The 19514-nt window shown below is 40.7% G+C and overlaps 1 protein-coding gene across 3 annotated transcripts in view; it reads left to right on the top strand.

The window, feature by feature from the left end:
* Positions 1-9444, top strand: part of LOC126253724 (PC4 and SFRS1-interacting protein-like) — a 40913-nt gene extending 31469 nt beyond the window's left edge. For all 3 annotated transcript variants that reach the window (XM_049955248.1, XM_049955249.1, XM_049955250.1), the window contains one exon: positions 7146-9444. In XM_049955248.1, the coding sequence (XP_049811205.1) occupies positions 7647-9164 (1518 nt within the window). In that variant the 5' untranslated portion in view covers positions 7146-7646 and the 3' untranslated portion in view covers positions 9165-9444. The remainder of the gene's footprint in view (positions 1-7145) is intronic.
* Positions 9445-19514: the final 10070 nt, after the last annotated feature.

The raw sequence follows: 19514 nt of genomic DNA, 5'->3' as shown, positions 1-19514 counted from the left end.
AAGCACTGGGATTTCCTGTACTTTGCAAGCCATGAGGTGTTTACTAGATTGGCACGATTAAGCAAAGTTACTGAGGCATCTGTGTCTGACTGAAATTCACATGATGTCCAGCAATTCGTAATGAGACAAATAGTTTGTTAGAACATTGTTGCACAGCACTAGGGTGAGAAGGAGACACAACCATAATCTTACTTTTGTCAGAACCTGTTGTAGGCTTTGAAAACACAGCATTTACTCCATGTGCAAAAGCGTGTTTTTTTCTGGAAGTGGGCAAAACTGGCATATTGTGCCATTGCAAACGAACTGCTCGGTCATAGACTTTTTTTTCCACATGTGTAACACGTTGGGTTACGCAATGGGCAATCCTGTCTTTTATGGTGAGCAAAACATCTAGGGCAAGACTTCACTAAATTCACAGGCCTCTTTACATGTCTATGTGGCTGTCTGCACGGTTCTGTATGCGCTCCTTGTTGTCGCTGCTTGGGGTGGTTGCAAACAAGGGGCGACTCTATCTGAAAAATCGGGGACTGGACAAACTTATTGGCCGCTGTGGCACCCAAATTATATTGCTCTAAGATTTGCAATACTTGGTGAAGTGATGGATCAGAGTACTTTAAGATCTGTTCCCATTTTCTACTATCTGGGACACTGAATGTTATGGCATCATGTATCATTTGTTGCCACAACTACACTTAAATTTGCATTTCCTAGTCAAGCCAGTTAATTCTGTGTACTACTAGTGGTACGTCCATTCCGACTTTTTGTACAAGCAAAAGAACTGATATGTAGTGCAGATACTTGGACTTGCTGGTCATAGAACTGAGTTAATGCAGCAATTACTTGGTCATAGATGAGTTTGTGGGGAGATTCAGTTAGGAATATTTTTTGTGTTAACTTAAACACAACAGTCAAAAGGAAGTTTTGTGACTTTACAGTACCGTGAACACAATGAACTTGACAATGTGCTTTGAAATAAGTCAGGTATTCAATCCATTCCTCCTCTGTTTTCTTAAATTGCCAGAACGTTGGTATACTGGTTAGCGGCACTTGTTGGGCTGGCTGGTTGGTCAGTTGTGGTTGTGTGGCCAAAGTGTCTTGCATATCATGTTGTTGTCATACCATCATCAGCGAAGTACCGACTTGTTGGTTCTGAAACTGAAAAGCTTGTGTTAGCCATCTGTGGCTGAGGCACAGGGGCAGGGGGTGGAGGGGGTGGGGAATTTGTGATTTGCACAAATTCTTTATATCAGAAAGCAAGCAAAGCCTCTGAAAAGCGAAATTTGATTAGTTCTGCAGGTCCCCTCCTGGAATACATGCAAGAATACAACAACAAATTAGCAAATAGAAACACTTGTACACGATCATCCCTGCAAGCTAAAACACAAGAGAAACAAGCAAAAATCTTCAGCCAAGTTAATTGTCTTCAATCGCCACTGAATTATCCTCGTTCGCCACTGTAGAGTCTTGTACTGCTAGGTAGCAAGGGAGACATGTTATTAAGGTGTCTGGTGTCGTCTCTCTACAACACAACCTGTGATGAACTGAACCCGCTCTGCGAGTAAATTGACAGATGCCAAACTGGATGAGTGAGTGAGTGAGAGAGCGAGGCCCTCCGTTGAGTGGCGGCAGCCTAAATACATGCTGTCGAGAGGCTGTTGGTGGCGTGTTGCTTTTGGATGTGTCTCTGGCCTCTCTCGTGATAGGCAAACTTGATACAGTGCCTACTAATCAATCTTTGCACTTCATCTTTACTGACCGGTGTGCTGGCAACAGCTGAATGCCAGCACAATATATGACCTGAATATCTTTGGGTATCATGAAATATCTTTCACTAATGTTCAGCTGTGGTGGTCATTGAAGGCTTCACACATTGCCCAACTGACAGCTGAACATGTTTCATTCAGGAACGCTCTATCAAAAGCCATATAATTTGTTTTATACTTGCTATTAAGTAGTCCCAGTTCCTTTATAAGTTTCTTTAAGTGACTGTATGCCATGGAGAGTCCCTCCCTTCGTGAACTGTTTCACTAGGTACATATCTATTAATTGCATGGTCCACTATTTAAACTTAAGCCATAGTTCCTGTACATGTTCCTGTCCTGAGTTAAAAGTTTCACATTGAGATATGACACTACTGCTTCTTTGTCTACTTTAGTGAACATATAATTCTTTCTACCTGTTTTAATGGTCCTTTGTGCTTTTCTAATCATAGTTAACTGTCCTGTCTCATGATCACTTACACTACGTGATCAAAAGTATCTGGACACCTGACTGAAAATTACTTACAAGTTTGTGGCGCCCTCCATAGGTAATGCTGGAATTCAATATGGTATTGGCTCACCCTTAGCCTTGATGACAGCTTCCACTCTCACAGGTATACTTTCAGTCAGGTGCTGGAAGGTTTCTTGGGGAATGGCAGCCCATTCTTCATGGATTGCTGCACTGAGGAGAGGTATCAATGTCAGTTGGTGAGGCCTGGACGAAGTCAGCATTCCAAAACATACCAAATGTGTTCTATAGGATTCAGGTCAGAACTCTGTGCAGGCCAGTCCATTACAGGGATGTTAGTGTTAGGTAACCACTCCATCACAGGCTGTGCATTATGAACAAACAGGTGCTTGATCGTGTTGAAAGGTGCAATCGCCATCCCTGAATTTCTCTTCAACAGTGGAAAGCAAGAAAGTGCTTAAAACATCAATGTAGGCCTGTGCTATGATAATGCCATGCAAAACAACAAGGGGTGCAAGCCCCCTCCATGAAAAACACAGCCACACCATAACACCAGCGCCTACGAATTTCACTGTTGGCACTACAAACGCAAGCAGATGACATTCATCAGGCATTTGCCATACCTACACCCTGCCATCGGATTGCCACATTATGTACTGTGATTCGTCACTCAACACAACGTTTTTCCACTTTTCAATCGTCCTATGTTTATGTTCCTTACACGAAGTGAGGCATCGTTTCGCATTTACCAGCGTGATGTGTGGCTTATGAGCAGCTGCTCGACCATGAAATCCAAGTTTTCTCACCTCCTGCCTAACTGTCATAGTACTTGCAGTGGATCCTGATGCAGTTTGGAATTCCTGTGTGATGGCCGGGATAGATGTCTGCCCATTACACATTAGAGCCCTCTTTATCTGTCGGCGGTCTCTGTCAGTCAACAGATGAGGTTGGCCTTTACACGTGTGTCCTGTATGTGTCCCTTCACGTTTCCATTTCATTACCACATAGGAAACAGTGGGCCTAGGGATGTTTAGGAGAGTGGAAATCTTGCGTACAGGTGTATGACACAAGCGACACCCAATCACCTGACCACATTTGAAGTCCATGAGTTCCGCGGAGCACCCCATTCTGCTCTATCACGATATCTAATAACTATTGAGACCGCTGATGTGGAGTACCTGGCAATATGTGGCAGCACAATGCACCTAGCATGAAAAAAGTATGTTTTTAGGGGTGTCCGGATACTTTTGATCACATAGTGTGTGTCATTTTCAGTGTGGTCATCCTCAAAGAGGTCAGATCTATTTATTGCCATTAGACCAACAGATTTCCATCATGAGTGGGATTCCAAACAATCTGTTCTAGATAGTTTTCAGAGAAGGCATTTAGTAATGTTTCACAGAATGTCTCGTCATGCCCACCACTAACAAAACTGTAATCATCTTAGTTGATTGTTGGATGATTAGTCTCCTCCAAAGATTATGGTGTAATTGGGGTAGTTAACTGCTAGTGAACTGAGGTTTTTTCTAAAATTTTTGGTTACCTCAGGAGACAACTCTGGTAGTTGATAGAAGGATAGAAGAACAAGTTCTATCTCAGAGGAAGTGACTTTTTGTCTACTGTGACAAGTGCACCATCTTCATTTCCCATTTGCTTATCCTTTCGATATTCACTTAAATTTTCCCCAAAAATCTCACTGCTGTCAATTTCGGGTCTTAATCAGATTTATGTATCTGATGTTATTTCAGCTTCACTGCTCTTTAGCGGTGCTTCAAACTTTGGAATTTTGTTGTGAATGCTTGGCATTTAACCATTACGGTTTCAGTAGTCTCATCCATGGGAATCGTTCTTTGAATCTTACATTAATACTTCCAGGTCTCCTATAGATGTTATCTGGAATGAACAGAGAGTCGCCTTATCTGAAAACATTCTTGTATGTGATGCATATGCTGTCAGCTACCTGGGTAACAGCCTCTGATGTTTTGTGCACACCTGACCCATTTGAAGGAAGCCTGCATTTCTGAAGTCAGTGGCACAAGCCTAGGAAGTTGCAACCTAGCTCCTTTCAGAACCTTTGCAGCCTCTGGTTCAAGCCTTCCACGTGACTCAGAACTAGGGGGTTATGATCTGTTCTGGGGGAAATGCTGCACATTTTGAGCTTTCTTGTAATGCCGTGAGCAAAGCTGTTATTCTCAATCGTCTCTGCCAGTCATTAGAATGATCCAAATATGACCTTGAAGCTCAGATAACAGGCATTGTTTATCATAACAGGGATCACAATCTGCAGTTGTTTGCAACCTGTTCCCTTAGTGGCTGCTGAAATAGTCTCAAGTTGCTAAATGAGGCCCTCAGGCATACACACTGAGTGCACATTGTGTTTCTTCCCACCCATTGCTGCCGTTTCCCATAGTCTCATCAAGTTGCTAAATAAGGCCCTCAGGCATACACACTGAGTGCACATGGTGTTCCTTCCCACCCATGGTTCCGTTTTCCATAGGGATACCATTATTCACTGCATGTTTGAACTGCTAATTATTTATAGAGCCCTGCCATTTTGTATTTACCTCCCTTTGACACGGGACACCACTCATTTCCCAGCACGGAGTTAGTCTCACTGGATCAGTTTCAGTTTCAGTGGAAGACAGTACCTCAAACCTATTGGTTAGGGGGACAGGTGTAATCCTGAGTTCTACATGGTTCCTGTCTGCTCTGGACAGAGCACATAGACCTACCACTGACCCGCCACTCAGTCAAGTGGATGACAATGGTAGATCCTGAAACTTCCTGGCAGATTAAAACTGTGTGCCGGGCCGAGACTTGAGCTTGGGACCTTTGACTTTCGCGGGCAACTGCTCAACCATCTGAGCTACCCAAGCACGAGTCAAGACCTGTCCTCACAGCTTCAATTCTGCCAGTACCTCGCCTCCTACCTTCCAAACTTCACAGAAGCTCTTCTGTGAACCACACAGTTTTAATCTGCCAGGAAGTTTCATATCAGTGCACACTGCGCTACAGAGTGAAAATCTCATTCTGGAAACATCCGCCAGGCTGTGGCTAAGCCATGTCTCCGCAATATCCTTTCTGCCAGGAATGCTAGTTCTGCTAGGTTCGCAGAACAGCTTCTGTGAAGTTTGGAAGCTAGGAAACGAGGTACTGGCAGAATTGAAACTGTGAGGACGGGTCATGAGTCGTGCTTGGGTAGCTCAGATGGTAGAGCAATTGCCCGCAAAAGGAAGGGTCCCAAGTTCAAGTCTCGGTCCAGCACACAATTTTAATCTGCCAGGAAGTTTCATATCAGTGCACACTTCACTGCAGAGTGAAAATCTCATAATGGTAAATCCTGTACTTCCTGTAGACAAGACAGCATCCAGAAGACAGAATAGTACTTGACACATCTTTGGTATTCCTGGTGCATGACTCTTGGTAGCCCTTCCAATTAAGCCATTCTTAGCAATTTTCAGTTGCTTAATTGTTGTCAGAGAGATTTCCCACTTATGAACAATGTATCAGAGAGCTGTGATCTGTTGTAGAGGCATGTACAATACAGGAACATTGAGACAGAACCACTGAATACTGAGGAACTCATACATATGAACTAATTTAACTCTCAATTATGCTATAAATTCTGTAATTGTAATATTTTCTCTAATTGTAATATATTTTAGATTGAATATTAAGCCATTAAAATGAGGTCAGGACTTCTACATTAACTTAATGTAAAAAAAAAAAAAAAAAAAATCACTTGGAAAATGCCTGCAGCACTTATTTGTAATCTTCAAACCATTAGTTTATTTCTCAAAAGATTTTGGAACACACAAGCTTTTGATTTTGTCAGTGGAATTGTTTTTGAATACTGACATACAAATAAATTAGATTAGGAATGTCTTACCTGCAGTTATTGAGGTTGTTATTCAATAGGGAACAGTTTTTGTAGTGTTTGTGTTTTCCTTTTTTACATTACGCTTTGTCCTAACCAGCTGATGCCAAGTCAAATCATTCAGTCATCTAGAAGTACAGTGAACTGGCAAATAACAGAACTGATAACAGTTTCTGTGAAATTATTTTTCTTGCATCATGAATAACACTTTTCCTTTACTTATTAATTGGTACTTAATGCTACCTGTGTGAGTGTCCTTTTTGTTCAAAGAAAAGGAACAACAGAATGCATTCTGTTTAATAGCTCCTTAAAATATCTTACCATTTCATATTTGTAAGGCAAATGTATTTGTCAGACCGTGAGAGTAATAATCAAAATTATATTCTAGCTAACTGCAATAAATATTTTTCATTTTCTTTAAAAATGTTGCTGCGCTGCAAATTTTTCTGAATACAGCATCTTAACACTCCTGATTTAATGATAACATATTAACAGTTCTGATTTAATAAAAATGTGTGATGACATTATATGGTGTACAGTAATTTGAAATATTATATGTAGCCAGTTATTTAAGGTTTAAAAATGTTTTGAGTGTTTTTCAGAATATGTGACTATGAAATTTACATCGTCAGGCACAGTGTTATCAACTATCAAAGGAGACAGATATTTACTTCCAAATTTATTCACCATTTCTTAATTGTCAGTAACTGAATCTTATAACTAAAAACATGCAGTACATTTAAGAAACATTCCCTGGTGCTCAATTTTTAACACATGCAAGATCCATCCTCTGAGAATATATGAAAATAATCTGAAATTTCCAATTCACATGTGTGTGTGTGTGTGTGTGTGTGTGTGTGTGTGTGTGTGTGTGTGTGTGTGTGCCCCCCCCCCCCCCACTATTTTTTATACGTTGGACCACAAGATATTAGACTACCTATTTGTAGACATAGTATGTACAGTCATTTGTTGACAGAGTATGTACAGTCATTCATAGTGTATATGGGTCATTGAGTTTGATTCTGTATTTCTCTTTCAGATCCTTTGGCTGACGGAATTCGCTTTTATCCAAGAAACTGCCTAATGCTTCTGACTGCTGCAATGATTTTAAAGTAAATAACATTAACAAGTTTGTTGGTGTGGTCAAAACTACACTGACTCATTGCATTTTATATTTCATACAGTAGTCAATTAAGACAACTTAAACAATGAGCAGTATAAAAACAACATTGAAAAGAAGCAGACATTGACTTGATTTTAGTTTCTGTAATATAATCATAGAGTGTCATAGAATGCTTATATTTGTATCTCTTGACTTATGCTCTCTGTTTAAAAATAGTCGAAACATTGGAGTTTACAGTACATCATGTGATCACATAACGGCTATACAGTTCCGTTCAAAACATCTGCCTTACACTTAGGAAAAAAGTAACTTTTGCTTATAGTTATCTCCTAGACAGTATACACAAAAATGCCTCACTAAAACATTTCAGCTTCATTCATCACATTCATTTGTAGTGATATATTTTATAGTTCTAAAATGGCCGGTCCTTTTAAGAAAGGTGACAAAGTTTTTGCAAAGGTTCGTGGGTATCCACCTTGGCCTGCCCATGTCCAGTGTTTAGCAGAAGCAACAAATAATAAGTTAAAATATCATGTAATATTTTATGGGACCTATGAGACAGCAGTCTGCAAGGCTGAAGACATGTTTCCATATGTTGAAAATAAAGAACGATTTGGAAGACCATTGAAGAGGAAGGGTTTTAATGAGGCATTAGCGCAGATAGAGAATGGAGTTAATGATAAGCTCTTTGAAACAAAGTGTAATGAAGACAGCGAGTCAGACTGGGAGTCGGATTTCAACCAAACCTCTCCTGAATCACAAAGGGCATCCAAAAGTTCTGAACAAACTGAAGGAAATTCTGTTAACCAGCGAAGCTCAAAGATTTTGAAGTCTGCTGATAAATTAAACAGTAAAAAATCTCTAAATGAATCTACATCACCTTCGTCTCAGGGTGAAGCACAAAGAGTGAGTCGCTCTGGACGAAAAATAAAGCCCAAAAAGTTTGCTGATGATGAAATAACGGGGACAGGTATTATTACAGACAACAGTGAACACAGTGTTCGAGCCGTAGGTGGTTCCTATGATCAAAACAAGAGTAATGTGTTACCAAATAATTATACATTATCTAATATTGTTAGTGAAGACAATGCTGCAGGCAGTGAAGATGATCAGGTGGATTTTTGCAGAACAGGCAGATCTCACCAATTCCCAGTGTCTCATAAGAGGAAGTCCTCCTTGCAGACTGGAACTGCAGAAGGAGATAACACAATATTTAAGCCACATGTCGAACTGTCTGAACCACCTGTGCAGAATGCTTTGCCATCAATTGGAACTACTCGACTTACTAAAATAAAACAATTGCAAACTGTGAGTCAACTGTTATGCTTAGATGCTCTCATAAAAGCATCTACTTGTTGTTCAAAAGCCAAGCTTGAAAACTGTGTTAAATATTTAACTGAACTGGCAAACTTGCCAGTAGACTGCAACACATTGAAAAGGTGTCCCCAGATTGTAGTTACAGTAAGGAAGCTGACTAAATACTTAGGAAACACTACCAACTTAGAGACACCTGTTTCTGAGGGGGGGAAAGCAACAGAAAAAATATTTCTTATTCAGTATAAATCTCAGCAAATATATAACAAGTACAAAGCAATGTTTACTAATTTTGAAAAAGATGTATCTTCTTCAACATACTTAAATAATGTAGATTATTCCCATAGACATAGTTTTTCCAGTGAAACTGGCAGTTCATCTGCAAGTGAAGTATTTCCTGCTGTGATATCGCAACCTGGTCCTAGTAACACTGTAATAAGAAAGCTTTCTACGAGAGGAAGAAAAATAGGCAAACCTGTTGCCCAGCCTAGGCTATCCAGAATAGTAGGTAGGCCAGCAAAATTTATTAGAAGGTCAGTACATCACTCCAGAACTACCAATGCTGACAACAGACGTAGAGAGGATGTAGAAAATTGGCCGCCCAGCAGAGATTCAACTTGATTTGCCTCCTCAATGTTCTAAACAAAACTAATGTAAAGAGCCCATTAATAAAGAAAAGTGCTTGTAGATGTTTTATAATTTACTGTATTAGAGAAAGAAGATAACTGTGAAAATTATTGTTAATGTTTTGCATGTATTTGTGATCACAACATTTATATAAATATTTTTGTATGAGAGGTTTTATTTTGTAATTGTATTGTGTACAGATGTGCCTTAATTTAAATGAAATGAACATTGTGTGATGCATTGTAGACTGTACAATATTTTATGTATATTTTCTGAAGCACACTGTCAAGATAAGGTGTGAATAAACTGTTACATAAAATCTGTCTAATGAATTCAAAATTTTTTCCTATTAATGTTTTCAGATGTGGGTCTCCAATAGTAGATTAGTTCAAGTAACTAAACGTAGCTGCAGTAGATTGTTAGGAATATAAGAATTTGAGTTTAGTGTGAGTAATATAATTAGAACACAAGAAAAGAGTACTGTACATCTATAACCATACTCTACAAACCACTGTGAAATGCATGATAGAGGGTGCTTCCCTTTCCACTACTTGTCCGGATTTCTTCCCATTCCATTTGCATGCAGAATGCTGGAAGAATTAGTACTTGGATACCATTGTGCCCACTGTAATTAGTCCAATCTTGTCTTTGTGGTTCCTGTAGGTGTGCTATGTAGGGGCTTCCTGACTTAATTCTGGATCTTGAAATTTTTTGAGCAGGCTTCTTTGGGATATATGATATACATCTTCAAGTGTCTGCCTGTTCACTTTTTTCATCATTTCCATGAAACTCTCCCATGGATGAAACAAACCTATGAACGTTCATACTGCTCTTCATTGTATATAAGGGATGTTCAGAGAATAAGTCTACTGCATTTTTATATTTTTTAGAAAAAGTGTATTTGAAAAAATTGCAGGATATTGTTTTCATGCTTGTTGACTATTTTCCTACATAATCGCCATCCTGTCCAATGCATGTGGTGAACTGTGGTACAAGCTTCTTTATACCCTGCACGAAAAACTTTCCCAACAGCCCATTTCCCCACTTCAGAACCTCTTTTAGCACCAGCTCATTGGTTGAAAATTTAATTTCACTCATGTTTGCCTTCAGGGAGGTGAAAAGATGATAACATGACGAAGCCAGGTCAGGGGAGTACGGGAGGTGATTCAAAACATTCCAACCAAATTTTTCCAAGTCACCTTGGTTGTAAAGCTGTGTGAGGATGGGCACTGTGCAACAAGCACACTCCTCTCATCAACATTCAATTCTTTTTGTTTTGAATGCTCCTTCTGGTTTTTTTTTTAAGTCTCGCAACATTGTGCATTGATGGTCTCTCCTCGAGGCAGAAATTTGACAAAAATGATGCCTTATCCATACAAAAATACTGCGGCCATAGTCTTTTTGCCTGAATTTGTGGTTTGAAATTTTTTTGGCAGGTGCAGAATTGGTGCGACACCACTGTGAGACTGACTTTATGTCTCAGCCGTGTAATGACCCATTCATGTTTCATCCCCGGACACAACAGAGCTGAGGAAATTCTCACCTTCCAATTCAAGTCACACAAAGAAATTCACTGGTGCTACTGATCCATTTTTCTCATGCTGCTCTGTCAGCTGTTTTAGAGCCAATTGTGTCCACAGTTTCCATTTCTGTGAGTGTCATGTATAAGAGAGTTCTGGAGAGTTGTGAAAACATTGAAGAAATTTCATCCAGTGTCAGTCGGCAGTCTTCACGAACATTTTCCTCAGTTTTTTGCATTAACTCATCATAAAAAAAAAAACAAGGTCCTCCACTCCTCTGTTTGTGATGAATATTTGTTCTGCCTCCACTAAACTCCCTACATCACTCAAACACATTTATTCTGTCCATAACACCTTCACCCTTTTGATTCATGAAAAAATTTCAGTGTGTTTTATATCTTTCACGAGTTGGAAGCAGATCGCAGCATGCAGCTTATGCTTGACGGGATTTCTTACCAACATCTTTCATGCAGCTGGACAGTACAATGTGTGTTTATGTGCTCCCGTGATCCTGCAATGCTTGCTGTGTTGAGGGCATCCCCCTCTACCACCTCAGTTTTTCCAACCCTCAGAAGAAAACAAACCAGCCGATTATGGTCACAGTACTTACTTTCTGAGCATGCCTCATACATTTAATGTCTCATGATAGTCTTATTCGATATTGGTCCACACACATGAGCAATACTCTAGGATCGGTTGCACGAGTGTTTTGTAAGCAATCTCAAAAAGCTTTATAGACTGCATTTTCCCAGTCTCCTATCAATGAACCAAAGTTTGCCACCTGTTTTATCTGTGACTGTGAGCTTATGTAATTATTCTGTTTTATATTTGTACAAGATGTAACCCCCAGGTATTTGTAAGATTTGATTGATTCCAGCCATGACTCGATATTGTAGACAAACGATACTACATTTTTTCATACAGTTTTACATTTCCAAACATTTAAAGCCAGTAGCCAGTTTTTACACCACTTTGAAAATTTACCAGGATTTCCCTGAATATTTATGCATCCTTTATCAGACAGTACTTCATTACAGAAAATTATATCATTTGTGAAATGTTGGGCGGTAGGTGGAAAATTTTGTTAGTATTTCTTCTATTGTTAGGTTTGTTGCCGTTCTCAACACAGGCTCTCTAACTACAATGTTAGCAACCAGAAAGTAATTAGCAAAAATGTAATGCCTGTAAATAGAGTTCACTGCGCCCACTCAGATGGAGAATAAAAGTTATTGATTACTGAAGTTCATTACTCTTGAGGATTTAGGATGATGTCTGGGGTTCATAGAAAATGCAGTTTACTATAACCATTTTCACTATATTCTGAAAATGATAAAGCATAAAATTCCAGATAAATGATTACCCATATCAGCTATTGTACTACCAGAGCTGTTCAGAGTCTATTGTGCGGATCCTATTATCCCTAGATAACGAAACTGTTCAATAACCGTTATCGATGTAAATTTTCAAAGTGAATGCTCGCCAAAATTTGATGTTAATACTCATCAAATGCCACGCTAGTAATGGTAGAAAGTCTGTCCTGTGGCGTCACGTGAAAATACGATATACGCAAACTGAGACTAAATCGCTGGAGTCATTCCATAATTAACACTTTACCCCAATGCGAACTCATTGTTAAGTGCATATTGAGTTACGTAATACGGCATCCAAGACTGTTCATGGCAACTGCACAAACGTGACGTGGCTTCCGACACGGAATGTACGCTGACATGAATCTAGAAGAGAACTGGGGTCTTACTCTAGCTCGCACGCTCTTATTTATATAGCCGCGGTGCGGACCGCCGAAGGCGCAGCCGACAAAATTTGCCTTACTGACTAACCACTGGGGCTAGCAGAACACTACTTCAAGTTACTAAATAATTAATTGCTTCATTCACTGAAGGCCAATGAAGTTCATGATTTACTTGTGCAATCAGCACACAGGTAAGTATCTATAATAAAATTATAATGTGTCTAGGTTAAATACTTTTGGCGAGAGAATTATTTTAGTTGTACTGCACGCAGTAGATGAGCTCTGAACCTGCCCTTTGGAGAGACGCTACAGCTATAGTTTTATAGCTACCTTTTTGAAACTTCCCAGATCTTTGTTATTATAGCATATCTCCATTCTACCTAAATCTAAACATCCAAGCTTTATCTAATCACTTACTTAATCTATCTTGCTTCCGAACTTTTGGGACACAAAAACAGAAAATCATGAATTTCAATCAAAATATTACTTTGAGAGATCCAGCATGCTGTTTCCATTAAATTACAATGAAAAAGGAATCTGAATATAAATTTTGAAGTTTCTAGCTCCTTTCTGTTGCGCCAATGATTTTTCCGTAAAATGGCCAAATTTCAAAAACTGTTGAAGTTATTAAACTGAAACGTAACACATTATCATTTTAGCATCACTCCTGACATGCTATTAACTTTTCAGATTATTTATTTTATTTTTAAGGTATTGTACAACATTCGTGACGTCATAGCTAGTTACAGCGGACTAGGCTGGCACACAATGGAAAGCATATGAATTTTATATGGCGTGAGTAGGCTGCTTCCCTACAGTCTTGAGGTTACTATTGTCTGCCAGGTTGTTAATATACAGTATGAACAGCAGAGGCCACTACGCACCCTGAGGCAAGCCTGAAGTTACTTTTATACTGAGGTGACCAAAGTCATGAGATATCTCCTAATATTGTGTCCGACCTCCTTCTGCATGGTGTAGTGCATCTATTTGATGTGGCAGGGACTCAAAAAGTAATTTGAAGTCCACTGCAGAAGTACTGAGCCCTTGCTGTCCCTATAGCCATCCATAATTGCGAAAGTGTTGCGGGTGCAGGATTTTGTGCTTGAACTTACCTCTTGATTGTGTTGGATAGGATTTATGAAAGATGATGTGGGTGGCCAATTCATTTGCTCAAATTGTACAGAATGTTCTTCAAGCCAATCGCGAACAATTGAGGCTCAGTGACGTGCTCTGTCATTCTTAAAAATCCCATCGTTGTTTATGGATATGAAACCCATAAATGGCTGCAAATGGTCTGCAGGTAGCCAAACATAACCATTTACAATAAATGACCAGTTCAGTTTGACCAGAGGACCCAGTCCATTCCATGTAAACACAGCCCACACTGTTACGGATCCACCCCTCACTCACAAAGTGCCTTGTTGACAACTTGGGTCCATGGCTTCATGGAGTCTATGCCACACTCGAACTCTTATCATCAGCTCTTATAAAATGAAATCAGGACTCATCTTACCAGGCCACAGTTTTCCAGTCATCTAGTGTCCAACCGATATGGTCATGAGCCCAGGAGAGGTGCTGCAGGCGATGTTGTGTTGTTAGCAAAGGCACTCACATCGCTCATCAGCTGCCATAACCCATTAACAGGAATTTTGCCAGACTTTGCTAATAGATACAATCATCATACATTACTCACTGATTTCTGCAGTTATTTCACACAGTGTTGCTTGTCTATCGGCAGTGACAATACTATGAAAACACCACTGTTCTCAGTCATTAAGTGAAGGCAGTGGGCCACTGTGGTTGTCCTTGGTGAAAGAGAATGTGTGAAATTTGGTATTCTTGGCACACTCTTGACACTATAGACCTTGGAATATTGAATTCCCTAATGATTTCCAAAGTGGAATGTCCCATGCTTCTTGTTCCAACTACCATTCTATGTTCAAAATCTGTTAATTCCTGTGGTGTGGCCATAATCTTATCGGAAACACTTTCTATTGAATCGCCTGAGTGCAAATTACATCTCTGCCAATGCAGCCCTTTTATACCTTGTGTATGTGATACTACTGCCGTCTGTACATGTGCATACCACTATCCCATGAATTTTGTCTCCTCAGTGTATATCAGCAGCTCCTCATTCAAGATGACATACTGCATCCCCCTGCCAAGGAATCACCAAGCCAGGCCCAGACTTACTTTGATGCCCTATGTGATTGTGCGGTCACTAATAAGTATTGATGTGGTACTGAATTAAATGCTTTTCAGAAGTAAAGGAGTGCTGCATCTTGATCCATGGCTTTTAGGATGTCCTGTGACAAAAGCACAAATTGAATTTTGCATGAACAATGTTTCAGGAATCTACACTGGTTGTTATGGAGCATGTCATTCTGTTTGAGATATTTATTTATTTATTTGTCATCAATATAATTTGTATGGACATAAATTTACACAATACACGCACATAAATATATACACGTACAGAGATGTAAACAGATACATGTGTATTCGTGGACATACATACTATCAACAGTTATGTAAATGATTGTAGTCACAATTCTCTGTGGCAGGTGGAACTGCCTTGATAATGCATTGCTAGTGTTACCAGGCCAGATAGGGTACATAAGGTGTACAAACTGTGTTAGATGGTCCAGTGATCGCTGTAAAAAAAACGGGGAGATGCCACTTTCTTGTGTGAGAGAGTGTTATCAGCATCTGACAGTTTAAAAGAGGCCTCATCCCAGGTCTCCATTTGCCCAGCTGGCCAATTTGTCCAATATCCAGATTTGTAGGACATTCATATGTAACAAGGGCCCATTGTTAGACTGCATGGGAATGTTGAGTAGGCATCTAGATTCTGATCAGCCATGTCTGATCACCACAAGGGAAATCATCATACTTTGCACCAAGAACATTGTAATCCCTACACATCTGTGGCTGCCATCTGAAAATAAGTAATGGACTCTCTACAGGGTTCTGTGTCATCCTGCACCATTGGTCAGGGACGAACAGCAGCTGCACTAAGCCATTACTATCCCATGCGTAGGCTGCCATTGAGACTACATCACAAATGGCTTCATGTGGAGTGGTGCCGAACTGAGAAGGTTGGACTGCTGATGAATGGCATTGTAATGTGTTCAGTTATGAATCGTAGTTGTGCACTACCATGATTGACTTATTGTTGGCTAAGTATGGAGATGACCTGGGAGAGGTCCCATTCTTCCAATGTTTTGGAGAAATTCAGCAGTGGTACTCATGGTGTGGGCAGCCATTGAATATGACTTTAGGTCATAGCTGGTAGTGATCAAAGGATGGAACACTTGAGGGACCAGCTAGGAAGTCAACTCCATCCCAGTGCCAGTATCCAGGATATCGAGGTCCATTTACAACAGTTGTGGGCCAGCTTGTCTTAGAAAAGGATACAATGGCTTTATGATATCCTTCTCAAGTAATTTGGTGCATGCATCCAGGTCAGAAGTGGTGCAACATCATCCTGATACATGAGTACATACTGTAGAGTTCTTTGTGAATTTCATTCGATATTGTAATGATTCATTGGAATTGCATGATACACCCTCTCAACGTATGGAGTTTTGCTTTGTTTCCTCCTCATCTTCTGGGTGGTTCTTTTCTTTTTTTCAGGCAGTGTGTTTCTGTATGCTATTGAACATGTTGTAAAATGACTCTTAATCATAGCAGTTAATCATGACTATGTTTGTCAACATAATTCACATATCATTTCAGGTAACCCATGACAGTATAAAAATGCTTTTCTAATTAATATTCCTGATGGCATGTATTTCATTTTTGTCCTTGATCACTTTTGGAAATTTGTTGTTAAATTTTATTCCATTATATAGAATATTTGTTTTTTTTTTCATATGGGGTACCATAGCTTTATGTTTATTAAAGGAAGTTTTGAAGTTTTCCACCTTGGTTGTTTTTCACAAATAATCAATTTATTACATCTTGGACACGTGTAGTTTCCAATTTGGCAGTATTATGGAAAGGATGGATTGCTACTCTCCATATAGAGGAGATGTTGACTTGCAGACCAGCAGAACAAAAAGATTGCTGTACATTTGAGTCGTCTTCTAAAGTAGAAAAAACACCCACACCCACCCACCCACCCACACCCACACACACACACACACACACACACACACACACACACACACACACGACCACTGCCTCTAGCCACTGACACCAGACGGCATAGAGAAACTGTGGCAGATTTTTTGTTTTGTTTTGTTTGGGGGACGGGGGAGGATGAGGACAAGGCTGGGGCAAGGGAGGGAAAGGATAGCAGGGTAGGGGTGGTAGAAGGTGTAGTGCTACTTGATGGATGGGATAGGGCCACTAGGGTGCAGTCAGGAGGTTACAGGGGGGGGGGGGGGGGGGAAGAGAGTGGAAAAGGAGAGAAATAGAGGAGAGTAAAAAAGATTGATTAGTGGATACGTTGGTGGAATAGAAGGCTGTGTAGTGCTGAAGTGGAAGCAGGAGAGGAATTAGTGAAGGTTGAGAACAGAGAGTTATGGGAACGTAGGATATATTGCAGGGAGAGTTCCCACATATGCAGTTCAGAAAGGCTGACTTTAGTACGAAGGATGCAGATGGCGCAGGCTGTCGTTAAAGTGAAGGATGTTGTGTTGGGTAGCATGTTCAGCAACTGGGTGGGGGGGAGGGGGGCAGCTGTCTCTTGGACATATTTTGTCAGTGGCCATTCATACAGACACACAGCTTGTTGACCGTCATGTCCATGTAGAAAGCAGCACAGTGGTTGCAGTGGGATAGGAGTACCTGTGTCCGGACTGGAGCAGTGCATGGTGGGTGGATGTATGGGGCAGGTTTTCATCTCAGCCTGTTACCCTGATATGAGTTATGACGCAAAGGATTGGGAACAGGGATGGAGTAGGGATGGGCAAGGATATTGCATAGGTTCAGTGGGCGGGGGAATACCACTCTGGATGGGATAGGAAGAATAGTGGGTAAAATATTCCCCATTTCAGGGCATGGTGAGAGGTTGTTGAAGCCCTGGTAGAGAATGTGATTCAGTTGCCCCAGTCCTGGATGGTACTGAGTCACAAGGGGAGTGCTCATTTGTGGCCAGATGGGACACTGGAGGTGGTAGGTGACTGGAGAGACAAGGCACTGGAGATCTGTTCCTTTACCAGGTTAGTTGGGTAACTGAAGTCTGTGAAGGCCTCATTAAGACCCTTGGTATATGTTGATAGAGACTGCTCATCATTTCAGATCCAACTGCCATGGGAGGCTAGGCTAATTGGAAGGGACTTCTTGGTATGGAATGGGTGGCAGCTGTCAAATTGGAGGTATTGCTGATGGTTGGTAGGTTTGACATGAATAGATATGAGGTGGTGTTGCCTAGTTCATGAATTTTCTCCAGGTGGCCTTACCATCAAATTGCCCAACTCCAGCTGTAATCCCTCCTTACGAAATACACTCCATGTGTTTGAATTCTGCCAGTTCATACTCATCATCATCTTAGTCCTGCAAAACCATGTAAATCAGGTCCAAACCTCCTTGTAGTTCCTCCTATCCATCTGTAAAATTCTCTTGCTCTGCAATCCCAAATTCCTGCTCCCACGTCTCACATTGAAACTTTTGCCCTCTAAGAACTAGAAAAGTGTACAAATGCCACCTCAAAAAACTCTCCAACCTGTTCACCTCCTACTCCCACCGTGGACTACACTATCCACCACCTCTACAACAGCCTCCTAACCTCTCCCACATCCCCTCATAGCTGACAAAACCTTCCTCCCAGGCATAGATTTACGACATCCTCAGAAACTCCCACCACCACCACCATACAGAATCCAGAACCTAAACAGACCTGAAACACAGCAATGAACCTTTTCTCCAAAAGCCTTAGTCCCACAAGAGTATGAGTCCATTCCAAATGAGATTTCTTTTGCCCCACTCCCAAACTGAAACATGCTGAAATTGTTAAAGACCTTCTCTCCTTCTCCCTGTCCCTACAGTGGAAATACCAAGGTCATTCAATAACTAATGCCCCACATTTTTTTTAAAGCCACTGGTATACATAGACAAATGTCCTTGATGGTGCTTGCTTCACATTTGATGTTTGATCTGTGCGCCAGTGGAATTTTGAACCATTCTGGCAGATGGCAGAGTCATAGTACAGCATCAAAATGGCATCTATGTACGACTCACGTTACAAGCAGCGTACTGTTATTGAATTTTGTGTGCAGAAAAAGCAACTGTGGTGATCATCCATAAACATTTATGTGCAGTGTATGGTGATGCTGAAGTTGATAGGAGTATGATTAGGTAATGGCTAAAGAAAGTTGCAGCCTCAGGAAATGCAGAAACAGAGCTCCATGATCAGCCATGCTCAGGACGTCCTGTCACAGCCACTGCTGAATCGTGCAGATGCCATTCTTTGTGCCGATTGGTGCATCACAACTCAAGAATTGGCTCTACAGTTGTCGGTCAGCATTGGAAGCGCGTCTGCAACAATCAAGACTCTCAGATATTCAAAGAGGTGCTCACAGTGGGTTCCACAAAAGCTCATAGTGGACAACAAGATTCAAAGAAAGGCCATTTCATCTGAATTGTTGGAGCATTTTGAAACTGACAGAGAGGCCTTTCTGTCATGGATTGTTACGGGGGACGAGAACTGGGTGCACCACTTTGTGCTGGCGTAATCCTCACTCACCACAAAAGAAGAAATTCAAGACAACCCCCTCTGTTGGAAAAGTCATGGTGACAGTCTTCTTGGATTGTGATGGCGTCATTCTCATGGGTGAAGACTCTGAATAAACTCAAGAACTGTTTCTGACATGTTTGATCGGACAAGAATCCAGCAGAAATCTTGCTCCAACACAATAATGCACGCCCACACGCAAGTCTGTGAACCCGAGAACACTTCGCCAAATTGGGCTGGACATCATTGCCTCATCCACCCTACAGTCCAGACTTGGCACCTTTTGACTTCTGTTATTTTGGGCTGTTTAAAGATTCTCTACGGGGAACACACTTTGAAGAAGACGAGAGGGTCAGTCACGACATGAAAACATGGCTATGGCTACAGGACAAGAG

Source organism: Schistocerca nitens, chromosome 1 (assembly GCF_023898315.1).
Source record: "Schistocerca nitens isolate TAMUIC-IGC-003100 chromosome 1, iqSchNite1.1, whole genome shotgun sequence".
Lineage (NCBI taxonomy): Eukaryota > Metazoa > Arthropoda > Insecta > Orthoptera > Acrididae > Schistocerca > Schistocerca nitens.
The sequence above is the reverse complement of the archived record's forward strand: the minus strand, read 5'-3'. Positions and strand labels throughout refer to the sequence as shown.